Below are 22,253 nucleotides of genomic sequence, written 5' to 3' on the forward strand. Positions count from 1 at the left end.
GGAGAAAAGGGACACCGGCCTAGCTAGCCAGATCAGCCGAATCAACCCTGGCAATCAACGTCGGGTGACAGATGTCGCAGTCAGGCCGCCCTCATATCCAATTATACCAAGGGACCAAAACTGCTCCCAAGCAGCAGAAAGCTTAACAGGACAGATCATCTTGCAAATGAAGGTGATTATTCAAAGGGTCAAGTGAGACTGCACCCTAGAACAGAAGTCAGTTCATAGGAATCAGACTGCTCCCCTCGAGTGATGACGGTGGTAACACCTTCTGCAGAACCAGGACTGACATGACATGATCATGATCAGCTCCAGATCACCTGTCAGCTATGCAAATCCCAGCCCCTTCGTTTCCCTTTTCTTTCCTTTTTTTTTACATGTTTCCCTTTCCATTACCCTCCCCCGCTCCCCAAGTAAGGTCTCTCTCTAGAACAGCCTAACCTGGAATTCACTCTGTAGTCTCAGGCTGGCCTCTAACTCACAGCGATCCTCCTACCTCCACTGGGATTAAAGGCGTGTGTCCCAAAACTCGGCTCTTCCCCCCCCCCTTTTTTTTAATGTATTTTTATTTATTTGAGCAAGAAAGAGAATGGGTGCACCAGCGCCTCCAGCCACTGCAAATAAACTCCAAGTGCGCGTGCCACCTTGTGCATCTGGCTTACATGGGAATCAAGCCTCGAACCAGGGTCCTTAGGGTTCACAGGCAAGCCCTTAACTGCTATGCCATCTCTCCAGCCCTGTTTTCCTTTTCTGTAAAAGCTCAGAGTTCCTGTCAGCCCAGACACAGACTTGGGCTCAGCACCCCCCTTTATCTGTGGCCATGTTGATGGTCACTTTCCTCTCTGCCCCTCACCACTCCTTGTGTCTGGTGTACCTGAGTGGGGGATCAAACCTAATCAGTTGGGACAACTGGAGCAGGGGATTTGGCCTAAAACATCAATAAGACTGCTAAAGCAAAAGAAAACACACACAAATGGTCATCTTAGCAAAAGTATGACTAATTATTCTAACCTACAAAGTGACAAGAAGGAAATTGTTTTACAAATGATTCTCCAACTATAAAGAATGAAACAAGAACCAGGCATAGTGGCACATACCTGTTATTCCAGTACTTCTGGCTGCGCCAGGAGAATCACAAGTTTAAGACTGGCCTGGGCGACATGACTCTCTCAAAACATAAAATAAAAAATTATATAAAATAAAAAACGAAGCTGGGTGTGGTGGAATCTCAGCACTCGGGAGCCCAATGTAGGAGGATCACTGTAAGTTCAGGGTCAGCCTGAGACTACGTAGTGAATTCCATGTCAGCATGGGCTACAGTGAGACCCTACCTCAAAAATAAAATAAAATAAGCCGGGCGTGGTGGCGCACGCCTTTAATCCCAGCACTCGGGAGGCAGAGGTAGGAGGCCACCCTGAGACTCCATAGTGAATTCCAGGTCAGCCTGGGCTAAAGTGAGACCCTACCTCAAAAAAATAAAATAAATAAAAATAAATAAAATAAAATAAAGAACACTAGGTGTGGTGATGCATGCCTTTAATCCCAGCACTCAGAATGGCTGTGAGTTTGAGGCCACCCTGAGACTACATAGTGAATTCCAGGTCAACCTGGGCTAGAATGAGACCCTTCCTCAAAAAATAAAACAACAACAAAAAATAATGGGGCTGGAGAGATGATGGTTCAACGGTTAAGGTGCTTGCCTACAAAGCCTAACAACCTGAGTTCAAATCCTCAGTACCCACATAAAGCCAGATGCACACTGACACATGATTCTGGAGTTGTTTGCAGTGGCTGGCGGCCCTGGCATACCCATTTTCCCTACTTGCAAATAAATAAATAAAAATATATTTTTTAAAAATACTTCTTCAGCCAGGCGTGGTGGTGCACATCTTTAATCCCAGGACTCGGGAGGCAGAGTTAGAGGATCACCATGAGTTCAGACACCCTGAGACTACATAGTGAATTCCAGGTCAGTTTGGGCTATTTTATTTTTTTCTTTTTGTTTTGTTTTTCAAGGTAGGGTCTCACTCTAGCCCAGGCATATGCCACCATGCCTGGCCTGGCTAAAAGAATTTTTAAAAATATTTTTTATATTTTATTTATTTTTAATGTATTTATTTGAGAGAGGCAGGCAGACACACACACAGAGAATGGGTGCACCAGGGCCACTGAAAATGAACTCCAGATGCATGCACTACCTTGTGCATCTGGCTTATGTGGGTCCTGGGGAATTGAACTGAGGTCCTTTGGCTCTGCAGGCAAATGCTTTAACCACTAAGCTATCTCTCCAGCCACCAGCTAAAACTTTTTAAAAAAATTTTATTTGTAGCTGGGCATTTTTTTGTTATATTCAAGCAGAGAGAGAAGAGAGGGTGAGAGAATGGTTATGCCAGGGCCTCTAGCCACTGCAAATGAAGTTCAACCACATGCATCACTTTGTGCATCTGGCTTTATGCAGGTACTAGGGATGTGAACCCAGGTTGTTTGGCTTTGCAGGCAAAAAATGAAACAATCTAGGGCTGGAGAGATGGCTTAGCGGTTAAAGCACTTGCCTGTAAAGCCAAAGGACCTTGGTTCAATTCCCCAGTACCCACATAAGCCAGATACATAAGGTGGCACAAGCATCTGGAGTTTGTTTGCAATGGCTGGAAGTCCTGGTGTGCCCATTCTCTCTCTATCTCTCACTCTGCCTCTTTCCTTCAATCAAATAAATAAATAATAAAATATATAAAAATTCTTGATTATATTCTTGATTATAATGAGTAAGTAACCTTATGGTAAGGAAAAAAAAACAAATTATTCTTGGCCCATGAACAGCTGAACACAGCAGTTAGGAAACTTGCTAACAGCTTAGCTAGTGGCTCTAACTGAAATATACACAGTGTGGAACCTGAAAGACTAGGAGAGGTAAACCTGTCAGTTCCAATGCCTTTGTTTTTCTTTTTTAAAAGTATTTTAAAAAAATATTTATTTTTATTTATTTGAGAGCGACAGAGAGAGCGCGAGCGAGCCAGTGCATGCGCGCGCCAGGGCCTCCAGCCACTGCAAACAAACTCCAGACACCTGCGCCCCTTGTGCATCTGGCTAACGTGGGTCCTGGGTAATCAAGCCTCTAACTGGGGTCCTTAGGCTCCATAGGCAAGCGCTTAAATAATAAGCCATCTCAAAAGCCCTTTTTAAACAAACCTCCTTTTTAATCCATTTTTTAATTTTATTTATTTGACATTGAAAGAGAGAGAGAGAGAGAGAATGGGAGCACCATGGCCTCCAGCCACTGCAAATGAACTCCAGACGCATGCGCCCCCTGTGCATCTGGCTAATGTGGGTCCAGGGGAATTGAACCTGGGTCCAAGCAACTTAACAGCTAAGCCATCCCTCTAGCCCCCCCCCCTTTTTTTGAGGTAGGCTCACTCTAGCCTAGGCTGACCTGGAATTCACTATGTACTACAGTCTCAGGCTGGCCTCGAACTCACAGCTATCAAACTACCTTCAAGTGCTGGAATTAAAGGTGTGTGCCACCACACTTGGCTTTTTTTTTTTTTTTTGGTATTAAAATATTTTTCATTTATTTGCAAGGAGAGAATGAATGAGAGAGGAAACAGCCTCTTGTAAACTGCAAACAAACTCAGGATGCATGCATGACTTTGTGCATTTGGCTTTATGTGGATACTGGGAAATTGAGCCGGGGCAATTAGACAGATTATAGAGCAGTAGAATCATGAGCAGCTAGGTGATTATAAGATACTGTTTTACTCTACCCAGCCCAGCCTGGCCTAAAATTCATGATGATCCAACCTCAGTTTCCCCAGTGCTACGAGCAAAGGCATAAGTGACCACTCGCAGATTAAGTATGAGATTCTGAAACAGAAGTCCAGGGAGGAGACACTTTCATCCTAAAGCTGAGCTAGAGAAAGGACTCTGTATGAGGAATGCCCATGCCAAGTGAAGTCCCAGTCCTAGGGCACCCATGATGAAAGCGACCACCCCTTCCCCATTTAGGGTCTTACAGACATATAATTCAGATACTTCCTGTGAAGCTTCTTTTGTTAATTAAAGGTATTCCAAATTTGCTCAAAATTAAAACAGAATATTTATTAACATCAGAGCAGTCCTACATTATACAATATGCAAAGCCAGCCGGCCTAGGATGGAGAAAATAGAACCTAACAGTCCAAAAGACAGGGTTTCTATTTAGTTTTACCACTTGCTAGTATAATTGGACCAAGTAGCCTATCAAATTACTGGTTGCTTTAGCTATACAATGAGAATTAAAAGATGGTCACATGCAAAAGACTGTTGTGAAGACTAAATGAGATTTCACATATGTATGTATACAAAGTATTAATTACAAATACTAGTTATTAGCATAAATAGGCTTTATTTCAACAATACAAAGCCGTATTATAAGATATCCCATATCACTTTGGGTAGTGGGTCCATGTATATTTAGACTCGTATTTTTTTTTTCATTTTATCAAAATGGAAAACATTGACTACCTACTTTTAATATAAAAATCACACATGTAGGGTATCATTTGAAGTAGGGAAATTTACAAGATGGATTACACTCTCACAAGCAATTCCTTGGAAAAATGGTTAGGACCAAGTAGAATCCAGACATAAGAACTACAGTTCGGAATGGAAAAAAAGTCTCTGAGATTTAGGGCTGGAGAGATAGCTTAGTGGTTAAAGCACTTGCCTGCAAAACCAAAGGACCCAGGCGCAATTCCCCAGGACCCACATTAGCCAGATGCACAAGGTGGCACGTGTGTCTGGAGTTTGTAGTGGCCGGAGACCTGGGCACACCCATTCTCTCTCTCTCTGTCAAATAAATAAATAAAAATAATTTTTTTTAAGTTTCTGAAATTTAAACTAACCTTCTTTTCAAGACTAAGAAACCATGTCAGTGGCTTCATTCAAGTTGTTGATGCCAATCCCAACAGAAACACTGGAACTGCTTTCCTAAAGTCTGCAGTGGTAGCACCATATTTTTAAAAAAGTACTTATTTTATTCCAGAGTCAAATGTTATAAATTTATAAAATTTTATAATTTTACAATTCTTGCTATTTCATTTTCTGCATTTAGCAAAATTATTCTGTGAGTTGAGGACACCGGCAAACTTGTCTTCATAAACTGAGTTTGAGCCGAACACAAAAGGAGAACATCTGTAAATCCAGCAATTAAGGAGGTGGAAGCAGGAAGACTGCAAGTTGGGGGATAGCCTGGGCTATGTCGTTAGATCCTGTGAAAAACCAAACCAAATTTAAAAAACCAACCAAGCCAACAAAAAGCATCAACACTTGTAAGAACAAGGAGTTGATGGTGTTCTAGAATCCTTTTCTACTGTCATGAACCCAAAAGCTATGAAACTATTTTCCGCTGTGTGCAGCATTTCAAAAATTTAAGAAGAAATTTCTTCATCTTGAAGAAATAAATTATTACATGAAAACATTATTGAAAAGTTTATCTTTGGAAAATAATTCAAAATTGCATACAGACACTGGGTGTGGTGGTGCACACCTTTAATACCAGCACTGGGGAGGCAGAGGTAGGAGGATCACCATGAGTTCAAGGCCATCCTGAGACTACATAGTGAATTCTAGGTCAGCCTGGACTAGAGCAAGACCCTACCTCAAAAAAAAAAAAAAAAAAAAAAAAATGTACATAGACAATCATGTAGTTCAGTGTCTGAAAGGTATACAAAAGATTTTCAGCAGAACAGACCAAACTGAGATGGATGAACAAAATCAATTTGGTTTGGATATATTATCAGATAATTTAACCTTACTAACAGGAATTTTAAAATGGGTATGTGTGTGTGTGTATGTAAAATTTTGGGGTACCAATTGAAATAATTTGGTGTTCTTTGAGATAGTATTCTATTTCCAGACACATTAGCCTCCTCATAGCCCAGTGATGAGGAAATCATAAATCAGCATAGCACCCAAGATAATCAGTTCCTCCTTTTCCCCCAGGCAGGATTTCACTCTAGCCAAGGATGAGAGGGAACTCACTCTGCAGCCCCAGGCTGGCCCCAAACTTACAGTGATCCTCCTACCTCTGCCTTCAAAAGCTGGGGCTGAAGGTGTGCACCACCATGCCCATATAGTTTAAAAAAGATAAGCAGGAGGCTAGAGAGATTGCTTAGTGGTTAGGGCATTTGCCTGTAAAACCGAAGGACCTAGGTTCAATTCCCTAGGACCCAAGTAAGCCAGATGCACAAGATGGTGCATCCATCTGGAGTTTGTTTACAGCAGCTGAAGACCCTGGTTACCCTTTTTCTCTCTCTCTCTTCCTCTTTCTCTCTCTACTAGGCCTTTCTCTCTCTCAAATAAATCAAATAAAAAGTTATTTATATATAAAAAAGAGAAACAACTCCTGAGTGTAGTTTTCTACAGCTTAATGTTAACAGCACTAAGGACATAAAAGAGATATATAATAGAAACACCAGGCTTAATACCTTACAAAATATGTACAGAACTTGAACATTTTCCTATGTGACACAATTCAAGTCATAATTATATATTTAATTGGATACTCTGATATAGTGGGAAGTTTTAATTGGTTACCAAAAAAATGTGTGTAAACTATAAAAGAAAAAATTACTTCAAAAATACACATAATTCTAATCCCAGGTTTAAGCATTGATTTTTCCAAAGTAAATATATATGTGTATGTGTGTGTGTGTGTATATATATATACATAAAATTTAAATATCACACATTTGTTAAGTTTACATGATCTTAATTATTATGAAAACATAAAGCAAAAGAAAAACCCTCTAATTATTTATATTAACAGAAAAAAATCAATAGGGAAGCTGATAGGATATATTATACACAATAGCTAAAATACAAAGGGCCAAAGTTTTGTTATCAGAGTCGTGAAAAGACACCAAAGCTGCGTGTTAGGAAACAAGCAGCTTCACTCTGCGGACATCACTGGACAGACTCAAAAGAAATGAGCATAAATAACAGTCACCTGAAGGACTGCTAGAAAGATAATGACATCACCTCCAAGGAACACACTCAGACATGTCCGGGGAATGAAAAGTTCACAGCACAGTTCATACTGGGACCTTCACTGTAGGTTTAAAAGCCTCAAACAACATTTCATTCTTAATACAAGAAACAGTGTCTCCTCTATAAAACCCGTAAGTGGAGTGTTGAGCCCAGTTGATTATCAAAAGCTATTTTATAAAATGCTTCAATACTGATGATATGAAACTGAGGGCATTAAAGCTATCAAAACTTTGTGATGATCACAAGGTTTGGCTTCCCAGGTTAGTGTCCAAAGTCACTTTGCGTCCGGAGAGCCCTGCGGAGACGTCAGGTACCCTCGCCTTCCCCGGCGGCGGTGATGCGCCTGCCTTACACTTTCCCTTTATCGTAATCTCCAACCATCCTCTTGATGTGCGACAATTTGCTCTTCAGCTCCTTGCAGTAATTCCTCTTTCTCTTGTAATCTGAAGACTGAAAGGGAGAATAATAAATTCAAACGCTAAAACTATGTCTGCTGAGAGTGCACAGGTGACCAGAACGGGAGCATTCGTGATAAATGGCTGGAAGTGTTGAATGAATGCACACAAGGTGTTTGGCAGGATCACCAATCACAAAGGTACCTGATTCTCTTTCCTCAAACATATCATCTAACCAGGACTTTACAAAGGATAGATCCATTTTTATTTTTATTTAAAAGAAGGTTTTTTTGGGCTGGAGAAATGGCTTAGTGTTTTAAGGTGCTTGCCTGCAAAGCCAAAAGACCCAGGTTCGATTCCCCAGAACCCACATAAACCAGATGCACAAGGGGGCGCATGCATTTGGAGTTCCTTTGCAGCGGCTGGAGGCCCTGGTGTACCCATTCTCTCTCTCTCCCTCCCTCCATCCCTCTCTCCCCACTGCCTATTTCTCTCTCTCAAATAGAGAAAAATAAAATATTAATTTTTTTTCCATTTTTAAATTTATTTGTTCTTTTCTTTATTTCAGAGAGAGAGAGAGAGAGAGTGAGTGGGCAGGGGTGCACCAGGGCATCCTGCCACTGTGCTACAGACACATGCAGCACTTTTTGTATCTGGCTTTATGTGAGTAGTGGGGAATTGAACCTGGGACATCAGGCTTTGTAAGCAAATGCCTTTAACCATTCAGTCATCACTCTAGCCCATTTTATAAATATTAATTAATTTGCAAGGAGAGAGTGAGAAAGTGAGAATATGAATGGGTACGCTTGGGCCCCTTCAAATAAATTCCAGATGCATGCACCACTTTTTAGATCTGGCTTTACATGGGTACTGGGGAGTTAAACCCAGGTCATCAGGCTTTGCAAGCAAGCACCTTCACCAATAAGACATCTATCCAGCCCCAAAATATATTTCTTTCTTTTTTGGGGGGGGTGTTAAGGTAGGGTTTCACTCTAGTCTAGGTTGACCAGGACTTCACTATATAGTCTCAGGGTGGCCTTGAGCTCATGGTGATCCACCTACCTCACCTCCTGAGTTCTGGGATTAAAGGTGTGCACCACCATGCCCAGCTGTATTTCTTTTAGACTGGTGGATTCTGAGGGCTTCTGAAGGTCAATAAGTTCTCTTGATGACTTAATGCATTTTTAAAATAATTTTATTTATTTATTTATTTGAGAGAGAGGGAAAGAGGCAGAGAGAGAGAGACTGAGACAGAGACAGAGAGAATGGGCACTCCAGGGCCTCTAGCCATCACAAATGAACTCCAGATGCATGCACCACCTTATGCATCTGGCTTATGTGGATACTGGGGAATTGAACCTGGGCCCTTAGGCTTTGCAGGCAAGCACTTTAACTGCTAAGCTGTCCCTCCAGCCCTGACTTAATGCATTTTTTTCAAATGAGTGTATCAGGCTGGAGGAATGGCTCAGCTGTCAAGGCACTTGCCTATAAAGCCTAATGACCTGGTTTCTAAGTGGCATGCCCATTCTTTCTCTCTCTCTCTCCCCTCCATCTCTCTGCTCGCAAATAAATAAAGCCTGATGGCCCTGGGGTTCAGCTCCCCAGTACCCATGTAAAGCCAGGTGCACAATTTGTGCATTGGTCAATTTGTGAAAACTACCTACAGTGACTTGTGCATTTATTTGTTTGTATACTTCAACTTAATTATCTATCTATCTATCTATCTATCTATCTATCTATCTATCTATCTATCCATCCATCCATTCATCCATCTATCTCAGCTTAGGCTGTTGCTGCCAACAGCTGGAATTACAGTCCCAACTTCTCAGTGACACTGTTCGTGTATAAATGGCAGGGCCACTGTCTATAATCAATGCATGTGTAAGGTACAGTTAGTCAGAGTAAAGGTTAAATAAGAAACACAGAATACAAAAGTTTTTTTTTTGAGTCTTGAAATCAGGATACTTACTCTCTTAACTTGTTTCAGTCTGTTGTATTCATCAGCAGCCGCCTATTAATGAGAATAAGAAGAATGTGTTTAGCCTAGTGGGGCATTTTCTCTCTCATCATCATTGGTTGCTTGTTTTGTAATTTAATTTTATTATTTATTTCCTTATTTGAAACAGGGAGAGAGGAGAGAGAGAGGGAGAAAGAATGGGCACAGCAGAGCCTCCAGACACTGCAAACAAACTCCAGATGCATGCTCCACCTTGAGCATCTGGCTTATGTGGGTCTGGTGAATTGAACCTGGGTCCTTTGGCTTTGCAGGCAAATGCCTTAACCACTAAGCTATTGCTCCAACCCTCATTAACATTCTTGATGTTATCCTTTGGAGCCAAAAACTGACAGCTTATCATAAAAACGTAGAGAATTAATATAGTCTTAACATCCTTAGAACTCTTATGTTAAGGGCTGGAGAGATGAGATGGCTCAGTTAAGGCATTTGCCTGCAAATTCTAATGACTCGTGTTCAGTTCCCCAGTACCCACATAAAGCCAGATACGAAAACGTGGCACATGCATCTGGAGTTCATTTGCAGCAGCTAAAGACCCTTGTGTACCCATTTTATCTCTCTCTGTCTTTTTTCTCTCTCAAATAAATATTTCTTAAAAATCTTTTTTAAAAAACAAAAGGAAGAGATCAAGTTATCATTATTTGCAGATGACATGATTCTATACACAAAGGACCCTAAAAACTCTACCAGCAAACTGTTAGAGCTGATAAACACCTACAGCCATGTAGTAGGATACAAAATAAGCACGCAGAAATCAGTAGCCTTCCTATATGCTAACAACAAACACACAGAGAATGAAAGCAGAGAATCAATCCCATTCACAATTGCATCAAAGAAAATAAAGTACCTTGGAATAAACCTAGCCAAGGAAGTAAAGGATCTCTACAATGAAAACTTTAAAACACTCAAACAAGAAATTTACAGAAGACACTAGGAAATAGAAAGACATCCCTTGTTCTTGGATTGGAAGAATCAATATTGCAAAAATGGCAATCTTACCAAAAGCAATCTATACATTTAATGCAATCCTCATAAAAATTCCAATGGCATTCTTCACAAAAATAGAAAAAACAATCCAAAAATTTATTTGGAAGCACAAAAAAATTCTCGAATATCTAAGACAATATTGAGCAACAAAAATAAGGCTGGTGGTAGCACCACACCTGATTTTAACCTATACAACAGAGCCATAGTAACAAAAACAGCATGGTACGGGCACAAAAGCAGACATGTAGATCAATGGAACAGAACAGAGGACCCAGATGTAAGTCCAAGTAGCTATAGCCACCTGATATTCAACAAAAATGGCAAAAATACTCATTGGAGAAAAGACAGCCTCTTCAGCAAATGGTGCTGGGAAAACTGGATATGTATCTGTAGAAGGATGAAAATAGATCCTTCTCTCTCACACACAAGAATTAAGACCAAATGGATTAAAGACCTTAATATCAGACCTGAAACTCTGGAACTGCTAGATGGATCTGGAAAGGATTATATACTAAGTGAGGTAACTCAGACCCAAAAAGCCAAATGTCACATGTTCTCTCTCATATGTGGATCCTAGCTATAGATGACTGGACTTCTGTGTAAGTTGGAAGAAAACTCAGTGTCCCCCCTTGTCTCTACATCTGCCTCTTTCTGTCTCCCCCTCTTCAAGTAAGTAAATAAATAAAATATGTAAGTTTAGAGAAAACATGTCTTTTAAAACGTTATTTATTTTTAATTTTTTTTTTTTATTTTTGGATTTTCAAGGTAGGGTCTCACTCTGGTCCAGGCTGATCTGAAATGTAGTCTCAGGGTGGCCTCAAACTCACAGTGATCCTCCTACCTCTGCCTCTTTGCTGGGATTAAAGGCATGCGCCACTATGCCTGGCTCTAAACATTATTTATTTTTACAATTAAAATTTTTGTTGTTGGGCTGGAGAGATGGCGTAGTGGTTAAGCGCTTGCCTGTGAAGCCTAAGGACCCCGGTTCGAGGCTCGGTTCCCCAGGTCCCACGTTAGCCAGATGCACAAGGGGGCGCACGCGTCTGGAGTTCGTTTGCAGAGGCTAGAAGCCTTGGCGCGCCCATTCTCTCTCTCTCTCTCTACCTGTCTTTCTCTCTGTGTCTGTCACTCTCAAATAAATAAATAAATAAATAAAAATTAAAAAAAAATTTTGTTGTTGTTTCCGAGGTAGGGTTTTGCTCTGGCCCAGGTTGACCTGGAATTCACTATGTAGTCTCAGTGTGACCTTGAACACATGACGATCCTCCTACCTGTGCTGAGATTAAAGGCATGTGCTACCTTCCCTCGCTAATTCTTTTTTTTTACTCTTTAATTTTATTTATTTATTTTTCATTTTTTGTTTTTTTGAGGTAGAGTCTCACTCTAGCCCAGGCTGACTTGGAGTTCACTATGTAGTCTCAGAGTGGCCTTTAACTCACAGTGATCCTCCTACCTCTGCCTCCCAAGTGCTGGGATTAAAGGGGTACATCACCACAATCCACTAATTTTATTTAGAGACAGAAAGAATGGGCATGCCAGGGCCTCCAGCCACTGCACATGAACTCCAGATGCATGTGCCCCTTTGTGCATCTGGCTTTATGTGAGTACAAGGGAATCGAACCCAGGTTGTTAGGCTTTCTAGGCACACAAGCATCTTAACTGCTGATCCATCTCTCCAGCCTGTCTTGTAATTATTATTATTATTATTTTGAGATAGGGTCTCACTCTAGCCCAGGCTGATCTGGAATTCACTATGTAGTCTCAGGGTGAACTCGAACTCACAATGATCCTCTGCCTCCCGAGTGCTGGGATTCAAATGCCAGGCAGAATTTTTTTTTTTTTTTTTTTTTTTGTAATTCTTAACTATATTAGTATAGCCTACAATTTGAAAAAAAGAATTTTTTCATGCAAAATTCAATTTAAACTATGAAATTACAGTTTGATTTGGGAAGAAGTGGTTAAAAAGGCACTTTTGTAAAGCAGGAGGAGCATTCATTTGCAGTGGAAAGAGTCCTTGGCAAGCCCCTACACATCTGCAAACAAATGCATTTATTGTTGATTTGCATATGTGTGTGTGTGGGCACAGCATGGTCTTCCATCACTGCAAAAGGAATGCCAGGTACTTGTGCCACTGTTTGCAGCAGGTTTTACACAAGTGGCTAGGGAACTGAACCTGGGCTGGCAGACGTGGCAAGCGAGTGCTTTTAACCATTGAGCCATCTCCCCAGTCCCAAATAAGTAATGTCTTAAAAAAGAAATTACAGGGCTGGAGAGATGGCTTAGAGGTTAAGGTTCTTGTTTGCAAAGCCTAACGATTCGGGTTCGATTCCCCAGTACCCATTTAAAGCCAAATGCCCAAAGTGGCGCAAGAATCTGGGATTCATTCGCAGTGAATAGAGGCCCTAGTGTGCCCATTCTCTTTGCCTCTCTCTCCAGTAGCAAGTACAAAAAAGGAAATTACAGTTTTATAAGTACAAATAAAACTTTTATCAACTCTAGTATAAAGGATACTCTATCTCCACAAATGACAACTAGTTTTTAAAAAAATATTTATTTGCAAGCAGAGAGAGAATGGGGACTCCAGGGCCTCTAGCTGCTGCAAACTGCAGATGTATGTGCCACTTTATGTATCTGGCTTCATGTGGGTCCTGGGGAATCAAACCCGAGTTGTTAGGCTTTGCATGCAAGTGCCTTCACCAGTGAGCCATCTTTCCACTCCTACAACTAGTTTTTCTGGTTTTGTTTTTTTTTGGGTGCGAGGTGGGGGGAGGTGGGGGTAAGGTCTCACTCTAGTCCAGGTTGACCTGGAATTCATACTATGTAATCTCAGGGTGACCTCAAACTCATGGTGATCCTCCTACCTCTGCCTCCTAAATGCTGGGATTAAAGGTGTGCGCCACCACGACTGGCCACTCCTAGAACTAGTTTTAATGTCATACACACACACACACACACACACACACACTTATTAGAGAGAGGGGGAAAAAGAAATTAGGCATTCCAGGGCCTCTAGCTTCTGAAAACAAACTCCAGACACATGCACCACTTTGTGCATCTGGCTTACATGGGTCCTGGGGAATTGCAACAGGGTCCTTTGGCTTCACAGGCAAGAGCCTTAACCGCTAAGCTACTTCTCCAGCCTTCCTAGAACTAGGTTTCATGCAGTATACATCAGGTTGGTAGCTTGGCATTGTGCAATACATCTGTTTAGAATGTAGGAGGATTAGGAGTTCAAGGTCATGCTCAGTTAAACAGTGAGTTTGTGGACGGCCTAGGTTACATGCAACCCAATCTCAAGACCACCCCTACACCCTGGGGGGAGGGAATCAGCTCTGAACTTACCATGTACTCTTCACTATCTTCTCTATAGTCATCTAGTTCTTTATCTAGACGGGTGAGCTCTCTGTTGACCTCATCAAGCTCTGCTTGTAAACGCTTGTACTCCTGCAGACCTGTGTCAAAATTTCTCTTATAGAGTTGTCTCTGTTGGTCTGAAGTGACGGGTGGATATTCCCTAGGAATTGAGAGAGAAAAATGACAATTTATGCATCTTGTACACACGTAAAATCCAGCGTTTCTCCTAAAAGACAGTAGCTGGAAGGGAGGAGAGGACCACATTTTCAGTTGTCTGTTGTTCCCAGGGAGATAAAGTAAGATTCAATTACCTTCTACTAAGAATGATCACAGAGGACGTAAGGGTTATGTGGCTGTGACATCGGGCTAGTATCTCCTCCTCCCTCAGCAACCCATCCTGCCCAATACTGCACAACAGGTCAACAGGACAAACTTCCCAACAGAGGAGGACTCATTTTTGACCAAGAGTACAGAGGAGTACTTGTGCCTATTGGGCTTAGGTGGCAGAACATTTGCCTACCATACCATACACCAGACCCTAGGGTTACATCGCAGCGCCACATCAAAAGAAAAATCGCACTCCTCCCCACCAGGTAGGGTGTCTCTCTAGCCCAGGCTGACCTTGAACTCACAGTGATCCTCCTACCCTATCTCCTGAGTGTGGGATTAAAGGTGTGCACCACCATACCCGATCTGATTATACTTTTTTTTTTCAAATATATTTTTTATTTATTTGAGAGAGAGAGAGAGAGAGAATGGGCACACGAGGGCCTCCGGCCACTGCAAATGAACTCCAGACACATGCGCCCCCTTATGCTTCTGGCTTACATGGGTCCTGGAGAGTCGAACTGGGATCCTTTGGCTTTGCAGGCAAGCAGTTTAACCACACTAAGCCATCTCTCCAGCAACCCCCCACTTTTTGGTTTTTACTTTAAAAATTCATGATTCAGTTGGGCATGGTGGCGTAGGTCTTTAACCCAGCACTTGGGAGACAGAGGTAGGAGCATCATCAGCATCATCACTGTGAGTTCAAGGCCACCCTGAGACTTCATTGTAAATTCCAGGTCAGCCTGAACTACAGTGAGACCCTACCTTGAAACATCAAAAAAAAAAAATAAATAAATAAAAAATAAAAAGTTAAAAATTCATGATTCAGTTTAAATTGCCTAAAAATCCTATTCTGCTCCCAGCAATGAACAAATCAATTCGTTAAAACGTAAATGAAGGTTAGAACACGTGGGTACAGGAATGGTTTGGCTTCCATCACAAACACATATAGCTGGATGGAGTCGGATAAATGCTGCTACACACTTAAGGCTGCATGAAAATACGAGGCCTAAAGTGTGATTTACACTTTCAGGCCAGCAAGACCCATACGTGACACCAGACTAGACCAGCCCTTACAGAACACAGGAGACAAGGTCTCCTCAGTAACAATTATACCCTTTTACAGAAAGATCTACACCTTCTCATTTAGCAGACAATTTTTAAAAACATCTTACACAGAGATAAAAAACAGCAAACTAGGCTGGGTATGGTGGTGCACACCGCTAATCCCAGCACTCAGGAATCAGAGGTAGGAGGATCACCATGAGTTCGAGGCCACCCTGAGATTCCATAGTGAATTCCAGGTCAGCCTGGGCTAGAGTGGAACCTTACCATGGGAATAAAAGAAAAAAAAAAAAAAAAAAGCCAGCTAGGAGGCCTGTGTTTAAAATGGCCATTAGCTGGGCTGGAGGGATGGCTTAATGGTTAAGGCGTTTGCCTGAAAAGCCAAAGGACCCTGGTTCGATTCCCCAGGACCCATGTAAGCCAGATGCACAAGGAGGCACATGTGTCTGGAGTTTGTCGGCAGTGGCTGGAGGACTTGGCGTGCGCATTCTCTCTGTCTCCATCTCTGTCTCTCTCTGATTCTCCAAATAAATAAAACCTAAAAAATAAAAATGCTTCAAATGGCCATTTGTCAACAGCTGCAGAGCTCCTGGACAGTGCTGGGTCTGGAGGTGCAGATCCCCACTGAAGCAAGCAGGGAGATGCGTGGCATAAAGTCTTTTATCACCCATATCCTTAAAGCAGGACAAGATGGGCGACCATACCAGCTGACCCCCGAGGGCACAGACGGCCACAAAAGCGAGCCAGAACTCTCTACCGTGCCCGGGAGCCGTGTTCCACTCCCTCAACAAAGACGTTTTCTCAAGAAGGCTCTCCTATCTTCCCTCCATTGGGCACAACGCTTCCAGGGGTTTACTACCCACACACCTCTTCTTCCACGTCCTCCTCTCCCCCCTCCTCCCTCCCCCTCTTTCTTGGTGGCATCACTGTCCCCATCTCTAGGCTCATTCTCACTCCCCACCACAGCTTTAGCCACCTTCTTCTTCTTTTCCTTCTTGATCAACTGGGGAGCTCCTGGATGCGTCTCACGAATCTCACACTTTGTGACTTTCACTGCTTCAGCGACAAGCTGAGGGACTTTCGCAGCATCGGAAACCACATCTTTCTCACCAGCGTCGCAGTCATCAACGTGGTCCTGCTTCCAGGCAGTGCGGGCGTTGTCTGTGGGTTTGCCATGTTTGTATGGGAGGCCTGGCTCGATCACCAGCTTCTTCGGACTTGCCTTTGGACCTAAACTGCACTCGCAAGGGTGAGTGTCCCTTCCATGGTCAGTCTCTCTTTTTTATTTATTTATTTATTTATTTATTTGAGAGCGACTGACACAGAGAGAAAGACAGATAGAGGGAGAGAATGGGCGCGCCAGGGCTTCCAGCCTCTGCAAATGAACTCCAGACGCGTGCGCCCCCTTGTGCATCTGGCTAACGTGGGACCTGGGGAACCGAGCCTCGAACCGGGGTCCTTAGGCTTCACAGGCAAGCACTTAACTGCTAAGCCATCTCTCCAGCCCCATGGTCAGTCTCTTGATCCTGGCTACTATACCATGGTCACAGGTGGAAATCACTGCTGTGGTCACTGACGCAACAGCCATGTGGATAGCCTCCCCCTTGGTGGTAATGACAACCGTCTGCTGGCTGACTTCAGCGCCATCCTCATATGGAAGAACACCAGGAAGCATGATTGTGGCTCCATGGCCGATTGCATTTACTGCGCTGTCTTTCACAACCAGCCATTTGTGAGACGTCAACAGCGTTTCCAAAGGGTCAACCACGCGCTGCAAGTAGCTCTCATCCTTATGGTCGTCAAACAGCCACTGAGCATCAAGTACATCACGCACTGTCACCATGTGGTCCTTTTCACTCATGACTCCAGAAGGAACCCTCCAGAGTTCCTGCACTTGACCACCAACTCCCACTAACAAACCAAGGTGCACACACAGTGTCCGAATGTAGGCTCCAGCTTCACAGCTCACCCAAAAGATTCCTCATCTTTCAGGATCATAGTCAATCATTGCTCTAGTAGACAGTCCTCACTCGAAGCTGCCTTTTTACTGCAGCATTAAGTGGGGGGTCGCTGGAACTGGGCACCCGTCAAGAGTTTCTAGTGCCTGCACTCTGTTGTGATTCCACCAAGCGAGTAGCTCGTTCTGTGCATACAATTAAGCATCCAGTCACTCCGGGACCCAGTCTGCCTCCGTGTCCAGTCTTCTCCAACCCAAGTACTCATTGTACCCAGGGTACACCTCACGGTTTCGTTAATCGTGACAAGCCTTCTAAGCCCTCTTCCCGTGAGGTGAACCACAAGGAAGGTACGTAGTAGGTTGTCAAGATTAATGAAACCTGTCCTGATATAGTCCCCAATCTCCCTCTTCAGAAGATTTGAACCACAAGGAAGAGGTGTGTGGTAGGTTGTCCTTACAGCTAACTTATCAAAATTGTTTAGTAACAACGACCAGTGAAAAGCGTCCAGTTGAGCCATTTTGGATTCTGGTTTCAGTTATGTTGCATTTCAGCTACATCTTCTTCAAATGGCTTCCGGTCCTTTTTCTTTGTATGCTTCTTTGGCAAAATAATGACTTCTGCTTCTGCCCTGATTATACCTTTTATATTATTGCTCATTTTCAAAAAAAATCATAATTGTTACAAATAAAAATTATTGCACATTGAGAATCAATGCATTCTGATGGACTGAAAATCATAAAATTTAAGGTCTAAGCCGTCAGAATGCACTGGCTTTCAATAGACAATCCCACAGGATATTTTATTTAAATACTTGTTGGCAGTATTAAGACAACTTCTGAAACACAAAGCTTGTTTTGATCATTGTAGCAACAAAGCAGCCGGCTGGGAGTGGCTGTTTCCTACTAACTACCACCTACCATCTTCTGACTGGCTTATTTGTTTATTTTTTAGTGTAGTTTTTGCCAAGTAGAAACAGGTTATCTTGCTCTTTCATTATGAAAGTAGGCGTTAAAAATGTATACACCCCAGCACTCGGGAGGCAGAGGTAAGTGGACTGCCGTGCGTTTGAGGCCACTCTGAGACTATATAATGAGTTCCAGGTCAGCCTGGACTAGAGTGAGACCCTACCTCTAAAAACCGAAAAAAAAAAAAAAAAAAAAAAAAGTATACACATGGGCTGGAGGTAGATCATGCTAAACTAAATGCTTAGTGCATGTGATGCCTTAGGTTCCATCTCTGGCATACACACAGAAAGAAGTACACATATGAAAACATGCTCATTGCCTAAATAGTCTGGCAGTTCACGAGTGTATGAAGAACTACAGCTGGGTTCTATATCTCTGCACCCCAGCTATTCCTGGCATATGAAGTAAAGGCATCCAAACAGCCCACTGAGAAAATATTTGCAACTGTTTCACAGGACTAAGAATTTTTTTTTTTTTTTTTTTTCCCGAGGTAGGGTTTCACTCTAGCCCAGGCTGACCTGGAATTCACTATGTAGTCTCAGGGTGGCTTTGAACTCATGGCGGTCCTCCTACCTCTGCCTCCCAAGTGCTGGGATTAAAGGCGTGCGCCACCACACCCAGCTTTTTTTTTGGTTAGGACTAAGAATCTTCGTTGCTTAGATCTGACAGTCAAATGTCTTTATTTTTTTTTTTAAGTTTTAGAGAGACTTTATTAGATTAAAGAAGAGAAGGAGAAAATAAAGTGCAGAGCTCTTGCCATGTGGAGAGCAGGAAGGGTAACGAGCCCATGTGGGAGTTAAGAGGGGGTGCTCCCCAGCTGGGCTGAAACGACAGAAGCTTACCAGAACCCTTGAAGTTCAAGAGCCAGCCAAGAGCTCTGTAACAGAGGGAGCAATTAAATGATTTGTTCAAATGAGAAACAGAAGGGCTGGAAAGATGGCTCTGTGGTTAAAAGCACTTGTGTGTAAGGTCTGACTGCCTCTGTCCAATTGCCCAGTACCCACATAAAGCCGGATGCACAAAGTGGCTAATGTACCTGGAGTTCGTCTGCAGTGGCAATGGGCCCTGGTGTGCCCATACCCCCTTACTCTCTCTGCTTGCAAATAAATAAATTATAAATATTAAAAAAAAAAGAAATGTAGGATTTCTTGAAGTTTTCAGTTACATTTTCCATTATGCCAGGCAGATGTTTTACAGATAGATGGGTAAACCAGGCCAAAACACTGTGGGTGAAGAAAGCAGCTGTGAGAACTTCTAGTGAATAGAGAGCTCCCTAACACCACACCCCACTCATGTCTCTTAACACACAGCAAGGTTTTGATGAACCACACACTGCAAAGGCTTTGTGTGTGTCCCAGTGCCTACAACATTTGGCATGAAAAGGCTATGCGCCACACCTGTGTTTATTTGGCAGCGGTGAAGCAGAATGAGCCAGCGATGCAAAGAACCCTAACCCTGGCCAGAATACTCAACTGTGGTTACCTCAGCTGTTTATGAACTGTTAGCCACGGTTCTTTGGGTTAAACCTTCTGTTTTCCACAAAAAAAGTGTCACTTGAGGGGCTGGGAAAAATGGCTCAGTGGTTATAAGGCATTTGCGTGCAAAGCCTGCAAGCACGGGGTTCAGTTCCCGAGCCACCCACTTAAGCCAGGCAGGCATTGCTTTGTAGCAGCAAGACACCCTTGCACCAAGGAAAAAAATTCAGCTCAAAAAAAAAACAACAAACTAGTCTTGGGCTGGAGAGATGGTTTAGCAGTTAAGCATTTGCCTGTGAAGCCTAAGGACCCCAGTTCGAGGCTCAATTCCCCAGGACCCACGTTAGCCAGATGCATAACGGAGCGCACGCATCTGGAGTTCGTTTGCCGTGGCTGGAGGCCCTGGCGCGCCCATTCTCTCTCTCTCTCTCTCTCTCTGCCTCTCCTGTCGCTCTCAAATAAATAAGTTAATTAATTAAAAAAAAACTGTCTTCCAGTCCTGGGGGGGTCCAAAGAAATGCAATGGCATCACTGACCCATGTCAGAGGAATGGCCCCCGCCCGGTGAGCCCCGGTGAGGACGAGAACGCGCTGCGGACTGGGGAGGCGAGGCGCGCCCCTACCTGATCCAGTCCTCCTCCAGCTCGTCGCAGGACTCGCCGCCCGTCGTGTAGTCCGTCTCGTAGTGGTCTGGCTCGGCTCTCCTCGACTTCCCGGCTCTCCCCTTCGTGGGAGCCCGTTTGGAAGGCGAATCTAAGTTACCGCTGCTGCCGAAACGGGGCTGCCTGAAGTCGTCCACGGGTGAGGTCACGGGCAGCTCCTGAGCCACTTCGGGCGCCCTGGCGATTTAAATAAGGGTCACTATCGCTGCTGGCGACCGCAGAGGGCGGTGACAGCTGGGAGTCAACGTGCACCCACCGAGCTAGACACCTGCTTTCCTGCTGCATGCAGCGCGGCCCAAGTTCACAATCTTCTAACACACAGGGAGGCTCTAAGTTCTGATCCGGGGTCCTGTGTTTAAGCTTCTAAGTAAAAAGGGAGCTCTGGGCTGGAGAGACGGCTTAGCGGTTAAGCGCTTGCCTGTGAAGCCTAAGGACCCCAGTTCGAGGCTCGGTTCCCCAGGACCCACGTTAGCCAGATGCACAAGGGGGCACACGCGTCTGGAGTTCGTTTGCAGGGGCTGGAGGCCCTGGTGCGTCCATTCTTTCCCTCTCTCCCTTTCTCTCTCTGTTGCTCTCAAATAAACAAACAAAAATTTTTAAAAAGGGAGCTCTGGTTTCCTTTTAGGAAGTTCAGGCTGACCAGAGGACTGTTTACCTCCCTGGTGCCAGAGCCCTTACTCTACAAAAGGCTGTCAGGAAAATAATGAGCATGATTCTTTTATACAGGTTGTTCCAGTTCCGTGGAGTGGAGACTGGAGAAGAGGATGTAGATCAGCTCTCCATATGACTAATTTTATGCTAGTGTATGTAGATTTTCTTTTAAGATAAAAAGTTTGAAAGAATAAATAAACTTAAGAACCAAAATAAACAAAAAACAACAACAACAACAACAAAAACCCGGGCTGGACAGATGGCTTAACGGTTAAGACACTTGTCTGCAAAAAATGAAGGGGGACTCAAGTTCAGGTCCCCAGGACCCATGTAAACCAGATGCACAAGGTGGCACATGCATCTGAATTTCCTTTGCAGCGGCTAGAGGCCCTGGTGCGCCCATTCTCTCTCTCTCTCTCTCTCTTATTCTCAAGTAAATAAAAATAAAATATTAAAAAAAAAAACATTATTACATCACAGTGAGTTACGAGTTGATTAAGTCAGTTGTGGTGGCTCATGCCTTTAATCCTAGCCTTTGGGAGGCAAAGGCAGGCGGATTGCTGTGAGTCTGAGGCCAGCCTGAGACTACATGGTGAATTCCAGGACAGCCTGACAACCTGGGCTAGAGGAAGTCCCTACCTTGAAAAACCAAAAAAAAGGAGTTGATTAAAAGGCCAGGCATGGCATGGTTTACTTATGTACGGCAGCACATGCCACTAGTCCTGGCTCTCAGAAGGCTGAAGCAGGACATTCTCAAACTTGAGGTCTGCGTGGGCTACGCAGAGAGACCATGTCTGAACTCTTACCCTTCCAAAGACACAGTTCATGGGAGTTTCATGAGTATTCTTTGAAAACTTCCTCTGTTAATCTTAAAGCCATATAGAATGAACGGGAGGGTTGCCTTGACACTGTTTTTCTAATGCAATTATGATGCACTGCATCAGATTTAAAACTGCTTACAATATTCCTGTCACAAGCTTGAAAACAAAGGCTATCACAGCAGTCATATGCTGGGAGCCAGGATGAGTACAACCTACTTCCAAGGAACAAATGCGGCTTTATTTCCCTCTGCAAAACGCAAGGACAGAAGTGAACAAAGAAGGGTTGGGACTTTCTAAATGCCCTTGCTTTTCAAACCAACTTGTGAACCATGTCTTGGGTTTTTTCCCCCGTCCTTCTTTCCTACTGCTTCCAATGCACAAAAGCCATAAACTGAGCTTTATCGACCTTGTCTGCCGTTTTCTAAATGAGCTCTCTCACTGTTGTCAAAGTCCTCGGTTTCTAGTTACGGCTCATCTCTTGTAGACCCTAAGGCTTTGGGGAATAAGGATATATGGTTGGGGTTCATAATGGCATTTATTTCCTCTTTCTACCTTTA

The 22,253-nt window shown here is 43.3% G+C and overlaps 1 protein-coding gene across 3 annotated transcripts in view; it reads right to left on the reverse strand.

The window, feature by feature from the left end:
- Positions 1–6,686: 6,686 nt before the first annotated feature.
- The window catches only part of Ocln (occludin), a 59,318-nt gene continuing 43,751 nt past the window's right edge, over positions 6,687–22,253 (reverse strand). For 2 of the 3 annotated variants that reach the window (XM_045134052.1, XM_045134051.1), the window contains exons 6-9: positions 20,186–20,401; positions 13,762–13,933; positions 9,388–9,429; positions 6,687–7,473 (exon numbers count right to left, since the gene is read on the reverse strand). In XM_045134052.1, coding sequence (XP_044989987.1) covers positions 7,372–7,473; positions 9,388–9,429; positions 13,762–13,933; positions 20,186–20,401 — 532 coding nt within the window. In that variant the 3' untranslated portion in view covers positions 6,687–7,371. The remainder of the gene's footprint in view (positions 7,474–9,387; positions 9,430–13,761; positions 13,934–20,185; positions 20,402–22,253) is intronic. The other variant, XM_004651402.2, reaches the window with a different exon arrangement.

This window comes from Jaculus jaculus, chromosome 14, assembly GCF_020740685.1.
Source record: "Jaculus jaculus isolate mJacJac1 chromosome 14, mJacJac1.mat.Y.cur, whole genome shotgun sequence".
NCBI lineage: Eukaryota > Metazoa > Chordata > Mammalia > Rodentia > Dipodidae > Jaculus > Jaculus jaculus.